We start from the raw sequence: 20,129 nt of genomic DNA, 5'->3' as shown, positions 1-20,129 counted from the left end.
TGATTGACGGACGGTCCGTCCATTGGGACAGGATTTTCCACTGTGATGGACGCACGCAGGAGCCAGCCAGTCATGTTCCTTCCTAGCTCAAAAGGGGCGGGGGGAAAGACAACGACCTGCTCGTCAACCAATCAGCTCCTTTGTGGACAAATCGGTCCTTCTCTTTGTCCAATGATGAGCCGCAGGGGCGGGGCTATTGAGCACATAATAAACATTGTGCTGTAATAATGATAATATGAGGTTTATTCTTTTCAGTGTGCAGAAAACAACATGCAAAGTTTGGAGAAAATCCTTTTGGGTTGGATGAAAAAAGAAAAACGAGATTGAAGCTGATAGTTATTATATCTGGTCACTGGATGTGTGTGTGTCGTGTGTCCTGTCCTGTGTCCTGTGTCGTGCGTGTGCGTGTGCGTGTGCGTGTGCGTATGCGTGTGTGTGTGTGTGTGTGTGTGTGTGTGTGTGTGTGTGTGTGTGTGTGTGTGTGTGTGCGCGCACGCGCGCACGCACGCGCGTACATTCATGCGTGTGTGCAGCAAGCGCTTGTGTATGCCCACGTGTGTGAGAGGAAGAGTCATGATGAGAAGTGAACAGGATCTTATTTACATTGCTTTGTTTGTTTGTTTGTTTATTTGTTTATGAATTACATATTTGTGCATGGTAAGCCTTAGCCTGGTAACCCCCCCCCCTTCCGGAAAATACAAATGAGATTTCCAGAGGGAGGGGTTTACCAGGCTAGGTAAGCCTTTCCCAAGATCTATAAGGAGTATATAGATCTATTTTCAGTAAGAATATTCAAGCAAAGTTCTATACCTTTTGAAATTAATAATAATATGTTCAATTCAAATGGCCAAAGCCAACATGAAAAGTGAGGGGTTAGTGGGTTGAGTAGATATACTACAACTCCTACTACTACTACTACTACTACTACTACTAATAATAATAATAATAATAATAAATTGATTGAATTTTACATTGGCCATTCTTATCATAAAAGTGTCCGATAGAGCAGCTAAAGCTACAACTTCTTTTATGAATAAGATGATAGATTTCTTTCTTCCAGTTCCAAAGAGTGATGGTACGAAAATGTCTGGCACAATATTTCTGGCAGCAACAGGATCAGATAAGAGCAGGCCTTGCAGTGGGTTGCGGCCCCTTTTTCAAAGGACTTCAGTGTGAGAACTGCGTAGAAAACTACATTTATGTTATGGCTCCTCAGTATGCACCAAGTCTGCGTTCACGTCTGGCTCCCTTCCTTTTGTTTTTGCAGACAGGATTTATTGTGATATACGCCTTTTACGCTGAGCTCGAACACACGAGTGACAAAGATGAGACTTTCAGCGACCTTTATCCAGGTGAGAAGTTTAGAGGAAAGGGAAAGATAAGAGCTAACACATTTTATTAATGTTTTTTATTATTGATTATATTTTTGTATGTGTCTCTGTTACCCCCCACATGGCACTCAGTTTACACACACATTTGCAGTGGAAATAAGCTCTAGAGCTAATGGAAATAAGCTCTCCAGTTTTTTTTGCGTTCTATCCTTTTGACATATTTTCTCAATACAAACATCAATCAATCAAAAAAACATTCTCTGATGCATCTACTGTATACTATAGTGAAATCCTCAGTGTCAGTCCTTCAGTCAATAAGCATTTCACATTCTGATTTAAATGGAGTCTTTATTTTTTTTTAATGTAGACCTTGCTGTGGAATGGGGAGGGGCCGCTATAACTGTTTGCTGATGATAAGCTCATGGTCGGTTGACTTGGACACTGAGAGAGGAGAGTCAGCAATGGCTCCAGTTGAGATGGATTCTATCATTTAAATGGCAGCTCGAGACAACATTTAAATGATAGAACTGGTGCAAATTCAAGTGTATTAAGCATTATTACCTGTTGTCTGTGTTTGTGACTCTCAGTGTTCCAGGATGTGAACGTGGCAGTGATTTTTGGTTTTGGATTCCTCGGCACATTTCTAGTGAGGTATGGCTTCAGCAGCTCTGGGTTCAACCTCCTTGTGGCAGTCATAGCCACTCAGTGGGCAGTCATCCTCAATGGAATTCAATCCTGGTCGTCCCTTAGAGGAAAGTTCACGGTCGGTCTGAGAAGGTAGGATATTGTCTAAAAACCAAGTATGAAAAATTGATAAAATATTCAAAATATAGGTACCTGTCTTGTTGGACCTAACTGGACCCTTTTTATATCCACCTGTGCACACATTAATTTCACATACATGTCTGAATAATTACAGACATGATGTGATCACATTCACATAAGCTCACTGTGTTTTTCCATAGCTTGGTTGTTGCAGAGATATGTGCTGCTTCCGCCCTCATTTCGATGGGCGCAGTGCTCGGTAAGACAAACCCCGTCCAGCTTCTTGTTGTTGCATTGGTGGAGGTGTCAGGGTTCGTCCTCAATGGATGGCTCCTCCAGACTTTCCTGAAGGTAGGGGTTTCCTCCTGTTCTTGTTTCTGCCTTCTTCATATTCATCATGGACATGGTGCGCATACTATAGCATTATAACACAGTAAAATCCCACACATTCTTATGTCTGACATTGACACTGACATTGTTAACACAATAACATCAGGCAAGTTGATAAATGTTTTGCTTGCATACGAATGCTGATGTTTTGTAACTGCAGCCCCCAATTTTTTTTCCGATGAATTGAGTACAAAGGACCCCAATGGAAACAAGCCATAGTGCTTTCTTGGGTTTAAAATCCTCTTAACAGACCTTGTGTTGATCTGTACTTCCCTGTGCTTGTCTTTGCAAACTGTTAATAAAGTATTCAATCAATCAATCAATCCTTGTATACCCATATGAATATCATGATATTTATATGAACAAATCTTGGCTGATGATGATGTTTTGTAACTGTAGCTCCGGCATCTGAACAGCATGATGATGCTTCACGTCTTCGGGTCCTTCTTTGGACTGACACTGACACGGGCCCTGTACCGCAAAGAATCACAGCATCCATATGAGAAGGAGAAGTTTGACCGTAAAACAGGACTGTTCTCCATGCTGGGTGTGTACCAGACCGGGGAGGCTTTTTTGGGGTGGGGGTAAAAAGTAACAAGAGCATCGCAAACAGGTGAGGTCGGATCCCATTAGAATTAATCTCTTCTGCTGCCTCCACTCTCCAGGGACACTGTTTCTGTGGATGTTCTGGCCCAGTTTTAACTCTGAGTTGGTGGACCACGACCGTCCTGGAAGCAAGCTGGCAGCGGTCTGCAGCACCTACCTGGCCCTGGCAGTCAGCGCAGTGACAGCAGCCGCTGTGTCTGTGCTCACAAGCCCCAAAGGCAGACTCAACCCGGTATGATTCCATTTTATTTTAAATTATTTTTAAACTGTATTCTATTCCAATGGCCAAAGCCAACATGGAAAGGGCATCAGTCACAAGTGGTTATAAGTGGGTTGAGCGGATATACTACTAGTGATGTGATGCAATGACACTACTACTACTACTACTACTACTAATAATAATACAAAAAAAAAAAAAAACATTCTTTACATAAAACTGAAGATTTAATGAGCAACAGAATAAAAACCTGATGACATGTGTAAAATATAAAGTACAGTGAGAAATAAGAACTTTAATCTAATTTATAATTTTTTATTGTGGCCTTTTGATCAAAGTTTTAAGAAGTGATTTAAAAGAAGACAGTGAATTTATCTAGCCCTGAACTGTACAGGCAGAGTTCCAGAGTTGAGGAGCCCTGGCAGCAAAGAAACGGTCACCAGGTGTCACCCTTTGTTTTCAGCCTCCACTCAGGAACTGCCAGCATGTTGCCTCAAGCTGAGCACTGGCTCATAAGGGGTTCATAACTCAAAAATGTCATTGGGGACCAGGCCATGAAGTGCCTTAAAAGTGATGCGAAAATATCTTAAATTACGCTGTTTTAGTGCAAATACAAATTAATACTAAAAGAGGCAGACAACCATTTTAGCTCAGTTAAAATATGAGTAATATGTTCTCTTCTGTTTCAGTTTAATGTCATTGGTGTCATTACGTTGCATTTACGGTAGTCTATCAAATCCTGGTTCATATTTTTGATAAAGCTCCCAATTCTACTGGAACTCTTCATAAAAAGTTTGAGGGAGGACTACAATACACACGTTACACGTTAATATTATTGAGGATTTAGTGCTAAATTGTTCATGTCTCCATTTCCCCATCAGGGCCACTTACAGAGATGCACGCTTGCCGGTGGTGTTGCTATCGGGGTTTCCATGTCTGCGGTTCATCTACCGTGGGTCGCCATGGCAATTGGGTTTACTGCTGCTGTGATATCAACCCTGGGATTCCGTTACTTAAAGGTTCGGATCACCAGATGAACACATTCCCCTGAATTGAATTTATCCGCCAACCTGGCATCCCTATTTTGGGCACATTTAAAAAACAAGTTTGTAATCTTCTTTTTTTTACATAGAAAAAATAGCAGATCTACAAGCTCACAAGAGATTGTAGATCTGCTATTTTGGTTAGAAATACGAGTTGACATAGCTTCTTATCACCTCCTGTGTCTTGTAGCTCCACATGCTGCTTGGCTTCGAGTGCCATGACACCTGTGGTGTCGTCAGTACACACGGACTGCCTGGACTCCTGGGATGGCTAGCACATCTCATCCTGCAGCTAGCTGACTCTGGAGACATGACAACGTAGGAGAATATTTATATCTAAACACACACACACACACACACACACACACATATTATATGGTCTGACATGCATGTCCTTCTCTCAGGGCAATCCGGTTTGCTGTGTTTCATATTTGCACTCTCCTCATTACCTTAAGTCTGAGTATGACCATGGGAATCCTAACAGGTGAGCTTTCTTTTCTTTTCATCCTTGTCATTCTCCAATTAAAAAGAAGGCATGCAGGAAGTATATTAAATAGAATATTTTATTCATGAAATGTTTTCACTTCATGCATTGAAAAAGTTTTCCAGAAATCAGCTCAAGTAGGTTCACCATGGTAGTGTTGTTACTAATTGCAACTCTGTTTTAATATTGTGAAGTACTACGTTACCCATCAGCCACTCTGATCAAACTTTTGTGTGTTCTTCAAGGGCTTCTTCTTAAATGGAATTTCTGGAGACCACCACAAGACAAGAAATGTTTTGATGATCAGGCTTTCTGGGAGGTAAATGATAAAGAGCATTGAGTGGACTGATTATCTGATGAGATATTTGACCCATAAGGTGGCAAAGGAAATATCGCAAGTAAAACATATAGCAGTTAAAATCAGCTGTTGAAAATCACTGATCTTTTTAATCATGTATAAAACTTATTTTATCAGTGTTGACTCCTATTTGTATTTCATGTAATATTATTTCTCCTCATCATAGCAGTAATAGTAATAAAAGTAGTTACTTCACTATATAAATTACTATACTATACACGTCAAAAGAAAATAAACTCCAACAAAGCAGCAAAAAGTACAACAAAATATATTGATGACATAATAATCAGCGCTTTCATGTTTTGCAGTTTCCCCATCTTGCAGTGCGGAAGTAAGAAGCTGGTGATGGGACGCTTGGTTAAAGTCTTGTATTGGAAGCAAGCATTGTATGGAATTGCATACAATTGTTACTTTTCATGAATAGTAATTTCATTTTTGTGGTTGATGAGGACAACGAGTAATAAACTGTAAGTGTGCAAAAGCCCTATACTTTGTTGCATGTTGAAAATAGCAGCTCTAAAAGCTTGGAGCGCATAGCATCCTGTTGTGAGATTGAAGAGCTGCTATTTCACTTTTCATTTTTTGGTGAACATTTTGAAATCTTTGGAAAAATATCAATACAATTTGAACGCCATGGTTATTGCTGCCATGGCTGTTGATAATACCTCATTGTCTGTGTGTGATAGGCACATGTAGAAGCATTGCAGATGCATACCTGGAGGACACAGACAAATAATGTAGTAGAACTGTCAAACATTCCTTTTATGATCTCAGTTCAGCAGTACATTTTATCAACCATCAACAATACATCTTTATGACTGCAAGGTTGAAGATCCCACACTGTTATCTCAGAGAGAGAGAAATAAAAACAGCCTCATCCCATATTGTTACATTCAGTAAATATATAATTTTCATACAGTATTATTTATGACACATTGCTCTCACTGAAAGCTTGTACTGTTACTGTAACTCAACGACTTAGACTATTCCCATTCAAGCGCAGTTTCAATTGATGGAGTAACATTACTCAGTACTCATTACGCAGTAAGTATGGCCAAAAGAAGGGTGAACAGTTCACGGTATATGCCAGAGTTGAAATGTGTTGAACTTTTTTCTGCAGACATCTTACGTAGGAAAGACCTCTAGATTCCCAAGACACACAATTCAAAGATGTAAACCATTCTAACCAGATACAGATTCACTTATTTGGAGTGGTTAACTCTGGACTGAGAAGAGACATACGGCAAGCTGCGTCATATTTGGAAAAGTTCGTAAAAAAGGAAATGTGGCTTTCAAGGAATCAATAATGGTAAATTGTGCTTCGAATGTTCTGAATTTAGCCTTTGTACAGCCAGATATATAAATAAAATGTACATATGCGTTAATCTGAAAGCTAAAAACAAAAGTCATTATATAAAGTAAATAAACACTAAAGCATATTGTCTTATACAGTATAGAAAGCAGAGAGTATAACAATGGACAGGCAAACACACAAAAAGTCCATTACTGCCACAGGTCCTCTGTCCTTCCAAACTTGAACACCAAACCCCTAAAGGAGAAAAGTGTATGTCCCGTTATATAATGAAGCACCATACAGGTTTTAATTACAGCAACGACTTGTTTGGATATGTCAGATGTGGGTGTCAAATATGAACGCTTTGAGAAGCATCAACTTACCCGAAGAAAATGAAAGCGTTTTGGAAGAAAATAGCAATACCAGGGTACACGACAGGTTTTTCTGTAAGAGATGTAGAAAGGGATCTGCACATGACTGTGTATTACACTTTTTCATTCTGTAAAATCTCTAACCACATGAAACCTAGCGTCAATAGTGTGGGGTGACAAATGTGGCGAAACTAAACTACAAGCTAAAATGAATCACGTAGATTAATTGAATACAAACATATGAATTGACTATGTAAATAATGTTTAGTTGCAGCCCTAAAATAGACACGCAGGACTTACGAGGCACTACGAAACCTCCGAACAGGATCCACATGGAGGCGATGAGGGAGCCAAAAGCCAGCATGAAGCCGATGAACAGCCAAATACGAGCACCTGCACACATTACAACAGTATAATAAGCAAACTGTCTGAAGTTAGTCAGAAGAGGTATTCTGACTTTTAAAATGCTACAATTAAAGGATTCATTATTGATGCATTATCCATTCACATCCCTCATAGCTTATTAAATCTAATTTATTCAATGTTAATGTTCCTATATTTGTGTATGAGCTTGACTACAAAGTTGACTGTAGATACATACCTGTCTGTCCCATGCAGCCTTCGCTGTAGCTGTCTCCTCTTACTTGGCCATTCGATACAGCATTTATCCTAGACAGATCCACAAGAGAACAATTACACAAAACCATACAAATCTCACAAGCTATTTGGCACAGAAGTGGTCAGTTTTACAGGGGCTGCCGGATTTATAAACGACGTGGGGGGACATTATGGTGGGGGCGTGGCCACATAATGACGTCACGATGTTCTCCATCAAATCCATGGTTACATTACACTCTTCCTTCAGAGTTGAATTAACAAAGCACTTTAATATGTTGTTACTTGACAGTTATAAGTTGATCTGATGCAGACCAAGAATGCCTAGATTGTAAATGTAAATGTCATTTTCTGACTGTCTATTTTAGGGAAAATCAAGTTGAGTTAGAAGAACTCCATGAAACATTGCATTTGTTTATAAAATAGAGCTTGAGAGAGACGCTACTTCAGTTGTGCCAAGTTACAAAGAGATGGTGATGTTGCACCTCTAGGAGTGCAGCGTTATAAAGATACCTTGATTTATTTGCTCTTGAACACCTGAAGCACTCCTTTCTAGTCTAAACAACAGTAACGTCATCACTTTGCAATGGTGCGTGTTAATAGCCTAAACATGGGCGAAACTTGTTTCTATTCTTTTAAACCCAAAATTGAACATTTCAATAACCTTTACACATTCAGAGAGATGTGGTAACCTACTTAAGGGTGTCAAATCCCAAGAATGTTCTTTAAATTCCCAGTCACACTGCCATGAAACTAAAAATGTTTCTTTAAAAAAAAAAAAACACTTGCTTTGGCTCATTCATTTTTCGCCAACTCCTCTCTGGTTTCTCTGTATGCGTAGCAGCTACACAATGGAGTTGGTGCAAGTGCCTCTATGCAAAACGGATAGTTGTCTTCCATTGTTCTGTAGCCTACACACACACACCAATCAGCAGTTGATGGGTTTCACCTGGTGTTGTTGTGGCGTTCGCCGTGAAAGGTAGTGCCGTTCACACAGTCGGACACAGAGCAGACAGAGAGACGGTGCTCAGAGCGGCCAATACCCAATACCCAAATGTGTAGGCTAGGTAACGATTGTGTGTGTGTGTGTGTGTGTGTGTGTGTGTGTGTGTGTGTGTGTGTGTGTGTGTGTGTGTGTGTGTGTGTGTGTGTGTGTGTGTGTGTGTGTGTGTGTGTGTGTGTGTGTGGGGGGGGGCAGTAATGACATGACCAAAATAGGGACTGCAGGATTAAAGATATTAACCCATTGAGACCTGAAGCCAATTCTACATGTCTCCTAAATCTCAACAGTTTTCTGAAAAAGATATGTTTCTATATCAGTGGTGCTCAATCATTTTCATGTCAAGGACCCCCAAAATTATATGTATTTGGCCGCGGACCCCCATCAAAATATTGTGTTCCAGGGACCCCCAGAAGCAAAGATTTAAGTTAAAAATGTTTGCTTTAAAAATATATATATTCAAAGATTTTCACACATTTTCACGATTTTTCAAAAATAGCAGATGTACAAGCTCGTAGCGCGGCACTCGGTGCCGCGCTATGAGCTTGTATATCTGCTATTTTTGAATAGCCCAAAGTGTTAAATAATGTTTTTTTTAGCTCAAATCTAAAAATGACACAGTTCCAGGTCTTAATGGGTTAATACTGTAAATTACTCACATGAGAAAGGCCACCGTAGCGATGACTCCACATGTGTGATAAGCATGATGGAATATCGTCTCATCTGGGTATTTCACCGCCGCATCAATGATGATCCACCACCCAGTGAAGAACTGAAATGACATGCGTTCATTATACATCAACGTTGACATGATGAATCAATGTTAATCGACGCTCATTACTCCAGATACCCCTAATTTAATTAAGGTCAAAACATCTATTGTTTATTAAGTACCACACCCAGGGAGTGGGACCACACCCAGTGTATTTATCACCTGAATACTAGATCGACTCATAGTAGCTATTCATTACCTGAGAACCAGCAATCTGGAGATCGGACCACTCTATTGTATTGCTAAATGCTTACTGATGTCCCCTGGAAATGTGACGTTGCTGCGTGTCTGGCCTTTTTTAAGACAAATTTTACTTTTTTTCTTTTTAAATAAATACATGCAATAACTTTGTAATAATTGAATACTATCGCAGACACCCTGATGTGTAAAACTTCAGCAAGAAGTAAACAGGTAAACATGCAGTCCGAAAACACACTTCTTCGGTCTCCACCTCACCCCCTAGCACTCCTCTTTGAATCCCTTCTTGTTGCCTATTGTTCCATAGATACTATACTTTTCTGTGCTATGGTATTACTAAATATGAGTTTTATTGAATCTGTAGCTAGTTGTACAATTCATTTGATATATTTAACCTGTGTTTTAATGCATCTGGACGTACTCACGACTTCCTTCAGCCTCAGTTTTTTTTTTTTTTTTTACAACTTATATAAAATAAAAACAATAAAACAACATTTATAATTGGGAGAAAATAAATAAAATACGAGAGCAGTAAATAGTTGAAGTTGGTATTGAAAACAAAACAAAAAATAAAAAATAAATAAATAAATAAATGAAATTAAAATTAAAAAGAACATTTCTTAATTCTTAATAAGCTTAAGGGGGTTTTAGCGTAACCAGACCAGACAATTAGCAATTAATTTGGCAAATATAGGGTACCACACATCCAAGCACAAGTAAAAGAGTGACCAATATTCCTAGAAACCACAGTGAACAGGAACAAAATATAAACACTTATTGAATCAAAATACAGTATCACTTCCAGCAAATGTAGGAAAAGACAGAGTAAGGGTGAATTCCATAAAAGGGGACCAGGCCTTTATAAATTTTCGGGGAGATTTATATCTATTGTACCTGAGCTGTTAATGGTATAAAGGACAGCACATCCTTGACCCAACTTGTAAACGTTGGTGGTTTATCTGATTTCCAATTGCGGAGAATAAGCCTCCGGGCTATAAGTGAAGAGAATGCTATGAAGTTGGCCTGAGGAGAGGTAATTGGTACATCATCATTGGGAATATCATCAAAAATATTATTCCAAAACTGAGTCAAGGATGTGCATCTCCAAAACATATGGCCAACAGTGGCTGGCTCCAAATTACATCTAATACAGGTAGAATCTATATCAGGATAAATTTTGGACAGTTTTCCCCTCGAGAAATGCAAACGATGGAGTATTTTAAATTGGATCAAGCAGTGTCTGAGACACAAGGAGGTGGTATTAAGGCGTCTCAAAGAGCGCTCCCAGATATCCTCCTCCAGCTCAATACCTAGGTCCTGTTCCCAGGCTAGTTTTGTTCTGTCCAAGAGAGGCGGATTAATCTCCTGTATAGCCTTATATAGCCTCACTGTTTTTATTTAGAATTTCTAGAAATCTCTTAATTTCACTAAAGCCCTTCATTGTAAATTAGATTCCACTATAAGACACTATGATACATGCATTGGATATCTGTTCTCAGACTGTATATGCTAAGCTTGTACACCGTATCTGTCCCTATCAAATGATGTATGTTTGTTACTTGTTCACGTTATTTAGTTACACATAATACTGTATGCTTACCCACAAATTCTAAGAATGTTATCTAGATAGCATGTTGTTAAGACAGATGCTAGGTTTGATAGTATATGGCATACCTAGTTACTGTGTAGCACATGATTATTTTCTTTGGACTCTACTTTTACATGACCATGGCATTTACCATACCCTGTAATTTGTTGACTAGGTTAGTAGGCTTCATGTCATTTACTCGAATCTTGCACTTGTAATGCTGCGTTCACGCTGGCAGATACAAAAGATACGATACAAAGCCACACAGCACAGCTTTCACTTTGTTTCTGAAGTTGAAGCCAGCTCAACTGGCTTTGTAGCTGTTGTAGCCTTTGTAGCAGCTGGCTTCCATTGGAAATGAATGGTAGACTATTAGCTGCCCGTGTGAACGCAGCACGATTCTTTGCGAATAAGCGCATTAGATCAGGGGACTTCAACAGGGGGTCCGGGACCCCTAGGGAGTCCTCAGAGCTACTACAGGGGATCCGCCAAATCTTTGTGTGATATGATTTTTTTTTTTACCTTAACCACTTGAACCCTAGGGTCCCTTTTCTGAGGAGAACTTTAGCCAAAAAATAGCAAATCTACAAGCTCACAACGCCTCGCGCTGCGAGGCGTTGTGAGCTTGTAGATCGGCTATTTTTTGGCAAAGAGGTGTTTTGGTGAGGGAAAAAAGAGCAGACCAAGTAAACAAAAACAGTTAAATCTGAAACACAATTTTTATACAATATAGAGAGGGTCCCTGCTTCATCTTTCTCTCAGCTAGGGGGTCCTTGGCCTGAAAACGTTGAAGACCCCTGTGTTAGATGCCTAAATTGTACATTGTAAAATTGCTAAAAAATAAGAATAATTATATTATATTATAATAATTCTCATTAGAGGTAAAGAACCCTCAAATGGGACTTATATATCATCGACAAGCTCAAAACTAAGTGAGGTAACATTATAATCACAAGTTCACAACATACCAGAACTCCAGCTGCTATAGATGCGATGGTGTTTCTTCTCTCGCCCCAGTCCACATTGCACTCACAATCTCCACACCGTATTCCGTCCAGGAATCCAGACATGACTGATAAAAGAGGACAGAGACAGGGTTCGGTTAACATAAACACATTGACACTATGAAAAACATATGATGCAAATAGCAAATACTAAACATATGGTCATAGATACTGCATGCAGTAGTGGAAAAAGTACTCAAATGATTTACTTAAGTAAAAGTATCAATACTGCAATGTAGAAACACCCTGTTACAAGTAAACGTTTGGTAATCAAAATATACTTAAAAGTACAAGTAAAAGTACTCAAATCTACAAAGTAACTAAAGTTTTCAAATAATTGTAGTACCTCTGCGATGTAGTGGAGTAGAAGTAAAAGTACTGCAAATTGGGAATACTTCAGTAAAGTAAAAAATACCTCAAAATTGTACTTCAATACTTGAGTAAATGTACATAGTTATTTCCACCACTGGACAGAGACAGGGTTCAGTTAACATAACACTGACACGATTAAACAAATATGATGCAAATACTATTAGTATTTGCATCATATTTGTCATCATATATACATTCTCGTATTTAAAATGTTTACTGCATGCAAGTCTCCCATTAACAATAACGAAAATATTTCACCAAACAAGTTATAATATTAATTAACATCCAAGCCAAGTAAAAAACCTGTTTCGATGTTTGTTGCCATGGTATTTCCTTATGCGTAAATGTGGTGTAACAATGAGGCCGATGAAACACTCTCTGGCTCATACACAAACCAACAACAATCGTGTAAAAATTATATTTTTTAGAGTAAATAACACCTCTATTTAGCTTTCCTTTCATAACAAAGTCTTTAAAGTATTCATCGTATGAGTGTCACAACAAACGACGGAGTCACGCTTTATTAAAAGAGTGCTTTAAAAGCCGGAGTCTTTTGTTCCAGGGCTTTGGCATCATCAAGCAGTGTTGCCAGATTTTGTGAGAGAAATAAGCAACTAGGTCCAGGCAAACAAGCGGTCACTTTATTTGAAAATAGCAGATCTACAAGCTCACAACACGTTACGCGTTGTGAGTTTGTAGATCTGCTATTTTCAAAATACATTGAGGGAAAAGTGAAACATTTGAAATAGGTTTAAAACATTTCAACAACACATGTGGTATGGGGATCCTTGGCACACTATGTTTTTAGATGGGGGATGCATATTAATCTGGGGGGGGGGGGGGGGCTTGCCATGAAAATGTTTGAGAAGAAGAATCACTAGTTTAAACAACCTTAGAAAACAATTAAGACCCGAATAATCATCTACGCTTTAGAAACAAGCCCAACAAAACGCAACCAAAAACTACCAACAATTTACAAGCAACTTTACATAAAATCAAGCCCAACGTCGCTTATGATAAGCAGACATGGCAACACGGTTAACGAGCATTTCCTTGGAGGTTCCTTCATGTTGCGTATATCGCATCAAATCATGATTTAACTTAAAAGACAACTTCGTTAACACACGACAGTGTCCATCTCGACATTATTACAGTAATGACATTTCATATTGTAGGGTAACGTTACCTTTTCTTTAGGGTTTTTTGATGTAGACCCCCTGGACGCTCTACTTTGCTTCCGAGAGAGAGCTCTGTTGGTCACACACATGCGCAGTCGACCCACACCCAGTTGATGGTGGGAGGTCAGTTGCAACGACATTAGTGGCCTATCGATTTCAGTAACTCCAAATATCACTGTTTAGTTCATGGGTCCATAGAATGAGGATACATTTTTGTCATTGTCTTTATAGTGCAAAACTCCGAATATGTGTGAAGCCTGACATCTAATGCAGATAATGTGACAGCCAGTGTAACAAAGTAGACCAACCAAGTCTTTTCAGCGTAAATTTGCGTCATCTGGCGTCAAATAAATCTACGAGTCACCAATGTCGGTGTAACAGGGTTTGTGGTTGGTTGAACGTTGAAAGCACATAATCTCGGGTCATCTTTACTTGTTGACATTTTATGGAATTAATAGAATGTTAACAGAGTGACAAAAGTTACTATACAAACAGACACTCTTTATTTTGTTTTACACTTTCTTCGATGAATTGAGTACAAAGGACCCCAATGGAAACAATTAAGCCATAGGCTTTCTTGGGTTTAAAATCCTCTTAGCACTGCAGACCTTGTAGTAAACTGCTACTCTTTTTTTTTTGCAAACTGCTATTTTTGGGGTATTAATATGCGTAAACACAATTCCATGATTGTGACCGTTTATAATCAGGTTGTACATGAAAATATGAGTCACATACTAGGAAGATATTGATCAAGATTTTATTGTTTTTTGTACATGATGAGTCAGACTCAAGCCATTTGGTATAGGCTTAACAGATTTGCCAGAGCTCATGTGTGAGTCACATGGTACTTGATGCTGCTACTGGAATGCTTACAATCACTGTAGGCTAGAGCTCTGTTCATAAACGTGAATATACATTCAATTGGGTACATGGGTAAATGGCCACTCCTTGTTTATTGCAATTTATCAAATGGTGGTTGTTTCACTGGAATGGAAGATTACAACAAACATTGCAAACAGAAAGACACATCAAAGTTAGTGGTCATCAACAACAACAAGCAAGAGTAGCAACTCTCTAAATACATTCTGCTTCACATTTGTATGATATAAAAAGCATTTACAGACCAGCTCCAGTGGTTCAATGTTACATGACTGGGGAAACAGGACATATATCTGCCAGAACAGATCAATACATTCCTAAATGTTTATTGTTATGTATTATAGGATTTATTACCATAGCATTATTCCTTGTAAAATATATATTGGACATTGTTAGCACAGTCTGATGCCGTCTGCCTCAACATTTCACTGCACATACACGTTTAAGAGCATCATGCCACATATACAATCTTTGAATCTTGAATCTCAATTTTGTAGCAAAACCAGATTTCAATCAATTTAACCACATGAACCTTAGCTTGCCTGTTTTGGGGTGAATATTCAGCAATAAAAAAATGTACATGTAGAATGTTTATTTTCGGCAAAAATAATTGGTGGAGGGAAAAAAGGAGCGGACCAAAGTACAGAGCCCCGGGGGACCCCAGTCAACTAAGTATATAAGGTTTAAGTGGTTAACCCATTAGAACCGGGAAAGCATTGTGTGTCATTTTAGCTGCTCTGTGTGTGTGTGTGTGTGTGTGTGTGTGTGTGTGTGTGTGTGTGTGTGTGTGTGTGTGTGTGTGTATATATATATATATATATATATATATATATATATATATATATGATTTAAAAACACAGGACATGATGTTAAAGATCCAAAGTGCCTCTCTCTCTCTCTCTCTCTCTATAGCAACATACGTTTCTCAGAAAACCTTAGGATTTAGAAGGCATTTCGTTGCCGTCGGACCGAAAACTCATCTACATATTCAAACTTTTTGTGTTTTTTCGTAAATTAACGGCCTACTTGATTATGCTACAGCGTCACACAAAATCATCAAAAGTAGCAGATCCAAGAGCTCGAAACGGGGCGCGAAGCGACGCGTTTTGAGCTTGTCGATCTGCTACTTTTGTTGCTGTTGAATTGGAAGTTTTGGACATATGAGGTTTCTAACCAACAGAGACGATATGTAGAATCGGCCTCAGTGGTTAAAAGACTCCAAGCAACTGCAGGGCCACACGGATGGAGACACCGATGACTCCTAAGTATCCAATGTACCCGTAGGCACCGTTCATCCTCTTGGCTGGATCTGGGAAGGAAAAAACAAAACAAAACAATAAACTTAATAAGACTAACTTCCAACAAAACACAATATCAAGCTGTTTGATATACAGCCATAGTGTATTCATTCACAAAGAATAACTGTTTATTAATCTTACTTCTTGTTCATAACATAAAATGTCAGTTCTCTCTTATGAAATACATAATAACAATGTCAGGAAATACATGATCTGCCACCATCATGGCATACTAGCACAGTTTGTTACATTTGAACATACTCATATCACTTTTAATAAATCTGAGACAAATGATTCCTTAAATCATGGACTGTTTAACAAACCAGTGTATGTGTGTGTTTGTGTAAGTCCAAATAAACAAATAAATAAAGTGATATTTCATTCTATGTTCAATGAAAAAAGTGATAAAGCCATAAGTTACTATATCACTAATAAAACTCCTGATGTTTGAGTAATGACGTTACCTCCTGTATAGTAGCCCCAGGCATACGAGAACCTACTGGTCACCCAGATGGCCCCCAGTACAGCTGCTGTTAACTGAGATGGTCAAAACATAAGTAAATAATAATGAATTTAAGTTAAATATTTCAAAAAGCATAAAACATTATGTGAAAAACATTTGTGGAAGTACTTCTGTGGCCTACTGGCAGTGTGTACAAGAAATGTAGCACTGATAGTCCAGTGGTTCGCAAGATTAGCTCTGGACACACTGACCCTCTTAGAGAGCAGTGATTCCCAAACAGTGGGTCGGGACCCTTGTTTGGGATCAATTTGTAGGGGTCGCGAGTAAATAACCCTTTTTTCTGTTTCCTACATTCAAAAAAATATTATTTCAACAACTTTTCATCGATTTAAAACAATGCCAACATTATTCGTTCAAGAAGTAGTGAAAATAGCAGATATACAAGCTCGCGATGCATTGTGAGCTTGTAGATCTAGCTATTTTGGGTCTTGAGCTAAAAAGTTTGGGAACCACTGTTATAGAGATAGACTCCTGCAGAGCCATGCCGGAATACAATTGATTTATATAGCACTTTTCATACAAAAGACATGTAGATCAAAGTAGAATAGAATAGAATTCTTTATTGGCTAGATAATTTATGCAAATAAAGATGAAAGACACACACACACACACACACACACACACACAATAAAGACAAATGATGAAGTAAAGGGCATGGTCACCCATCTGCATCAAATGCAACGCCATGTCTATACCCCAAGGTTGTTTTGCGGTGTGGACAGTGCCGGTTTTCTGGAGTGTAGTTTGTTTGACTTACGTTGGAGTGGTTGACTCTCTGTAAAAGCAACTATCAATGCCGTTTTTATTTTCTTTTGGGCTTGTTTTCATAGACCTGGTTGCTTGTTTTTATCTTGAAATCTGGCAACGCTGGCTGGACAACATAGCAGCCCTGTAACTGTGACACTTTGAAGAACAGTTCTCATGGCTTTATTTCCTCATGAGATGAAGATAAAACTGGTAACAAGGTTACCATGTACTGTGATCTTGCACTTAAGCTCTGAGTCTGGATAGGAGAATCTGCTAAATTCTTACGATTGGTTGAAAACCTGCCATGTCACTGTGACACTCCTTTCCAAGCTTGACCTTTGACCTGTTGTTATCTGTTATCTGTTTTAAGTATAAGTATTTATGCCAAAGATCATGGATTACCCCTCCCATATTCTTTAAAATATCGTCGCTGTCGGGCAGATCTCAAACGTTCAACTTTTTTTTTTAATAAATCAGTGCTATTGAACACCCTTTACGTCTGTGTGTGGGTTTTACTAATATTGAACCAATGAAAAGTATTCAAAAGCGCTTCTGACTATACCTCCTAACTCCATTGGATCCTCAAACTGTCGTTCAAACCACTAAACAACTTACAACACTTAACTCCAACTTAGGCTTTTTTCCCCATCTGACTTCATCATTCTAATCAATGATGGACAAAACAACTATCTCCAGATTAATGGTCAAAAACTCCTAACTCCACTTGAGCTGTAGTTGGGCAAAGTGATGATAATATAAGGACACATTCAAGTATCTGATAATGTATAAAGTATTTTTTGAGGCAGTATAGTGTTGTTTTAAAAACTTTTCTTTTCCCCTCCATTTCCTGAAAAGTTAATATTTTGGACATCTCCCGACAACAGAGAAAAAAGTGTAACTCTCAGATATCGATTCGTACACTCTCATAATTAAATTAACACATCACATGGTTCTCAAAGTGGGGTCCGGGGACTCTCAAGGTTCCTTGAGGGAGTTCTAAATTGACCCTTACAAGTCTGTAACACTGGCCTACATCACGACACATACCGGATAGGCAAGAGCTGCAATGGTTTGAAAGACCAGCCACTGTGGGTAGACCTCCAGGGTGTTCTGGTGTGCTCTCTGGATGCAGTTGAACACCTGATCCTTGTCACTGTACATATCAGGATACTGCAAAGACAACGGATACATAGAAAGCAATCAGTGGCACTGGTGATTGATTTCGAAAACACAGGACATGATGTTAAAGATCCAAGGTGCATAGGGACTCTGCATGGCAGGGGCATCTTACTCCCTGAGCCAGGCTTGCACTTGACCGCAAACCTTAAGTGGAAAGTAACTAAGTACATTTACTCAGTACTTTTACTTCTACTCCACTACATCTCAGAGACAAACGTTGCACTTTTACTCCACTAAAATTATTTGAAAATTTTAGTAGTTACTTTGTAGATTTTTATTATTACAAAACATACATTAATCACTTCAGCCCTATTTAAAAATAGCCGATCTACAAGCTTGCAATGTGTTGTGATCTTGTAGATCTGCTATTTTCAAAATATTTTTAAATAAATGTTATACATATGATAACTTGTGAAAAGTGACATTCTGCATAATGAGTACTTTCTACTTTTGGTACATTTACTCAAGCAAAGTTTGAATGCTGGACTTTTACTTGTAACACAGAGTATTTCTACATTGCAGCATTGATGCTTTTACTCAAGTACAACATTTTTGTGCTTTTTCCACCACTGGATACATAGAAACCAATTCATCTAAGGCTAGTATGCTGTTCCTGTATTCTGAATTCACCGCAGCCAGAATGCCATAAATAAACCACATTTATGAAACTGCAACGAGCAAAATGATCAAACTTATACTCTGTAGTTGAATAAGTAAATAAGAATAATATAATCCAACTGAATAATGAATAAACTGATGTCTGATGGCTTACCTTGACATCGTACTTCTTTCTAGCAGCCCCGACCTTAATGCCAAGATAGCTTAACATGATCCAACTGTACAGATAAGTTAATATGACATATCCGAAGCTGGAAGGCAAAACTGTTACAACATCCATCATTACAATTCGATGTGGAAGCAGAAGAAATGTGAATGTAAGAAGCTTCCTATGAGAGCAGTAGTGCAATCTATTGAATAATAAAGAGGGCAAGGGTTATATTATGATCTCGCGATATCTCCGACAAAGTTTTTAAAGGGCAATACCACTATACAAGCGTTGCCATGTCTACTTATTATAAGCGACGTTGGGCTTGTTTTTCGGCATAGTTGCTTGTAAATATTGGTAGTTGCAATGTGAGCTTGTAGATCGGCTATTTTCAAATAGAAAATGGAAAGCCCAGTCGCTTCTTTTGGGCTTGTTTTCATAGACCTGGTTGCTTATTTCTCTCGAAAAATCTGGCAAAACAGCTACCGTCTTAAGGTGGTAGCAAGAATTCTTGCTATATAATTATAGTGTTGATTATGTCTTATTGTATATTGTATGTCTTTAAATGTCTCGATGAATTGAATACAGGATCACAATGGAAACAAGCCCTGCAGGGCTTTTGTGTTATCCTTTTAACAATCATTGTAAAATCGTACCTTGATTTGTACTAGGCCTATGCAAAATCTTAATAAGGTTATTCTTCAATGAATCAATCAATGGAACAATCCAGTCTGATTGATTGAAGTACTTTATTTAGAAAGACATGGAAAAGGTACATGGATCCAAATGACAACACATAAGGTCCTCTAAACCTCTAAACTGGATCGCCCATAAAAGCCACAATGGCTTATTTCAAATGAGAGCATGCATGATGACATTTAAGAAAACAGACAAATATACATGTATATTTGTCTGTTTTCTTAAATGTCTTAAATTTACAGATAACGTGCACGTTATCTGTAAATGTACATGTATTTTCCTGACAATTGTCAAATACAAACTATACCACTACTACAACAACAACTACAACTAATAACAGTAATTACCAGTGGTGGGATATGTTTTAAATTATTATTAGTATTATATACTAATATTTAATAATAGTAAAAGTATCAAATGTAAAAAAAATACTCTGTCAAGTAAAAGTCCAG

The 20,129-nt window shown here is 38.3% G+C and overlaps 3 protein-coding genes and 1 long non-coding RNA gene across 4 annotated transcripts in view; 1 reads left to right on the top strand and 3 right to left on the bottom strand.

Moving 5' to 3' along the window:
* Positions 1-1,204: 1,204 nt before the first annotated feature.
* rhd (Rh blood group, D antigen) lies at positions 1,205-5,801 on the top strand (the record flags this gene model as incomplete). Its single annotated transcript, XM_084045095.1, has 10 exons — positions 1,205-1,352; positions 1,919-2,108; positions 2,297-2,447; positions 2,886-3,033; positions 3,152-3,324; positions 4,191-4,328; positions 4,543-4,670; positions 4,757-4,836; positions 5,082-5,155; positions 5,503-5,801. 10 exons carry the CDS (start codon positions 1,205-1,207, stop codon positions 5,527-5,529), a joined length of 1,257 nt encoding a protein of 418 aa, XP_083901221.1. The 3' UTR covers positions 5,530-5,801.
* Positions 5,802-5,938: 137 nt separating this feature from the next.
* On the bottom strand, positions 5,939-13,699 carry tmem50a (transmembrane protein 50A). The gene is made up of 7 exons (XM_084045096.1): positions 13,595-13,699; positions 12,001-12,104; positions 9,134-9,246; positions 7,461-7,528; positions 7,160-7,252; positions 6,872-6,932; positions 5,939-6,743 (listed from the first exon to the last, which is right to left on the bottom strand). Exons 2-7 carry the CDS (start codon positions 12,100-12,102, stop codon positions 6,698-6,700), a joined length of 483 nt encoding a protein of 160 aa, XP_083901222.1. The 5' UTR covers positions 12,103-12,104; positions 13,595-13,699; the 3' UTR covers positions 5,939-6,697.
* A 632-nt stretch (positions 13,700-14,331) lies between these two features.
* On the bottom strand, positions 14,332-19,180 carry mgst3b (microsomal glutathione S-transferase 3b). Its single transcript, XM_084044426.1, has 4 exons — positions 18,985-19,180; positions 18,081-18,203; positions 16,228-16,300; positions 14,332-15,774 (listed from the first exon to the last, which is right to left on the bottom strand). Exons 1-4 carry the CDS (start codon positions 19,111-19,113, stop codon positions 15,674-15,676), a joined length of 426 nt encoding a protein of 141 aa, XP_083900552.1. The 5' UTR covers positions 19,114-19,180; the 3' UTR covers positions 14,332-15,673.
* LOC311035924 overlaps positions 14,332-20,129 on the bottom strand; it is a 176,266-nt gene continuing 170,468 nt past the window's right edge. Inside the window, exon 2 of the long non-coding RNA XR_014599809.1 lies at positions 14,332-15,197. This is a non-coding gene — a long non-coding RNA (uncharacterized lncRNA). The remainder of the gene's footprint in view (positions 15,198-20,129) is intronic.

Source organism: Gymnoscopelus microlampas (genome assembly GCF_963454915.1).
Source record: "Gymnoscopelus microlampas genome assembly, chromosome: 20".
Taxonomy (NCBI): domain Eukaryota; kingdom Metazoa; phylum Chordata; class Actinopteri; order Myctophiformes; family Myctophidae; genus Gymnoscopelus; species Gymnoscopelus microlampas.
Note: the sequence above shows the minus strand (reverse complement) of the source record. Positions and strands in the feature narration are given on the sequence as shown.

What these genes read in the sequence shown, in the direction of transcription:
- tmem50a (XM_084045096.1), bottom strand. Translation starts at nt 12,102, where the DNA reads ATGTCTGGATTCCTGGACGGAATACGGTGTGGAGATTGTGAGTGCAAT. An exon ending in CGGAGGTTTCGTAGTGCCTC is followed by an intron (nt 6,933 to 7,159) that starts GTAAGTCCTGCG and finishes CATCTCTTACAG; the next exon opens with AAAAACCTGTCGTGTACCCT. An exon ending in AACGCTTTCATTTTCTTCGG is followed by an intron (nt 6,744 to 6,871) that starts GTAAGTTGATGC and finishes TTTCTCCTTTAG; the next exon opens with GGGTTTGGTGTTCAAGTTTG.
- mgst3b (XM_084044426.1), bottom strand. Translation starts at nt 19,113, where the DNA reads ATGATGGATGTTGTAACAGTTTTGCCTTCCAGCTTCGGATATGTCATA. An exon ending in GAAAGAAGTACGATGTCAAG is followed by an intron (nt 18,204 to 18,984) that starts GTAAGCCATCAG and finishes TTGTCTTTGCAG; the next exon opens with TATCCTGATATGTACAGTGA. An exon ending in CTGGGGCTACTATACAGGAG is followed by an intron (nt 15,775 to 16,227) that starts GTAACGTCATTA and finishes TTTCCTTCCCAG; the next exon opens with ATCCAGCCAAGAGGATGAAC.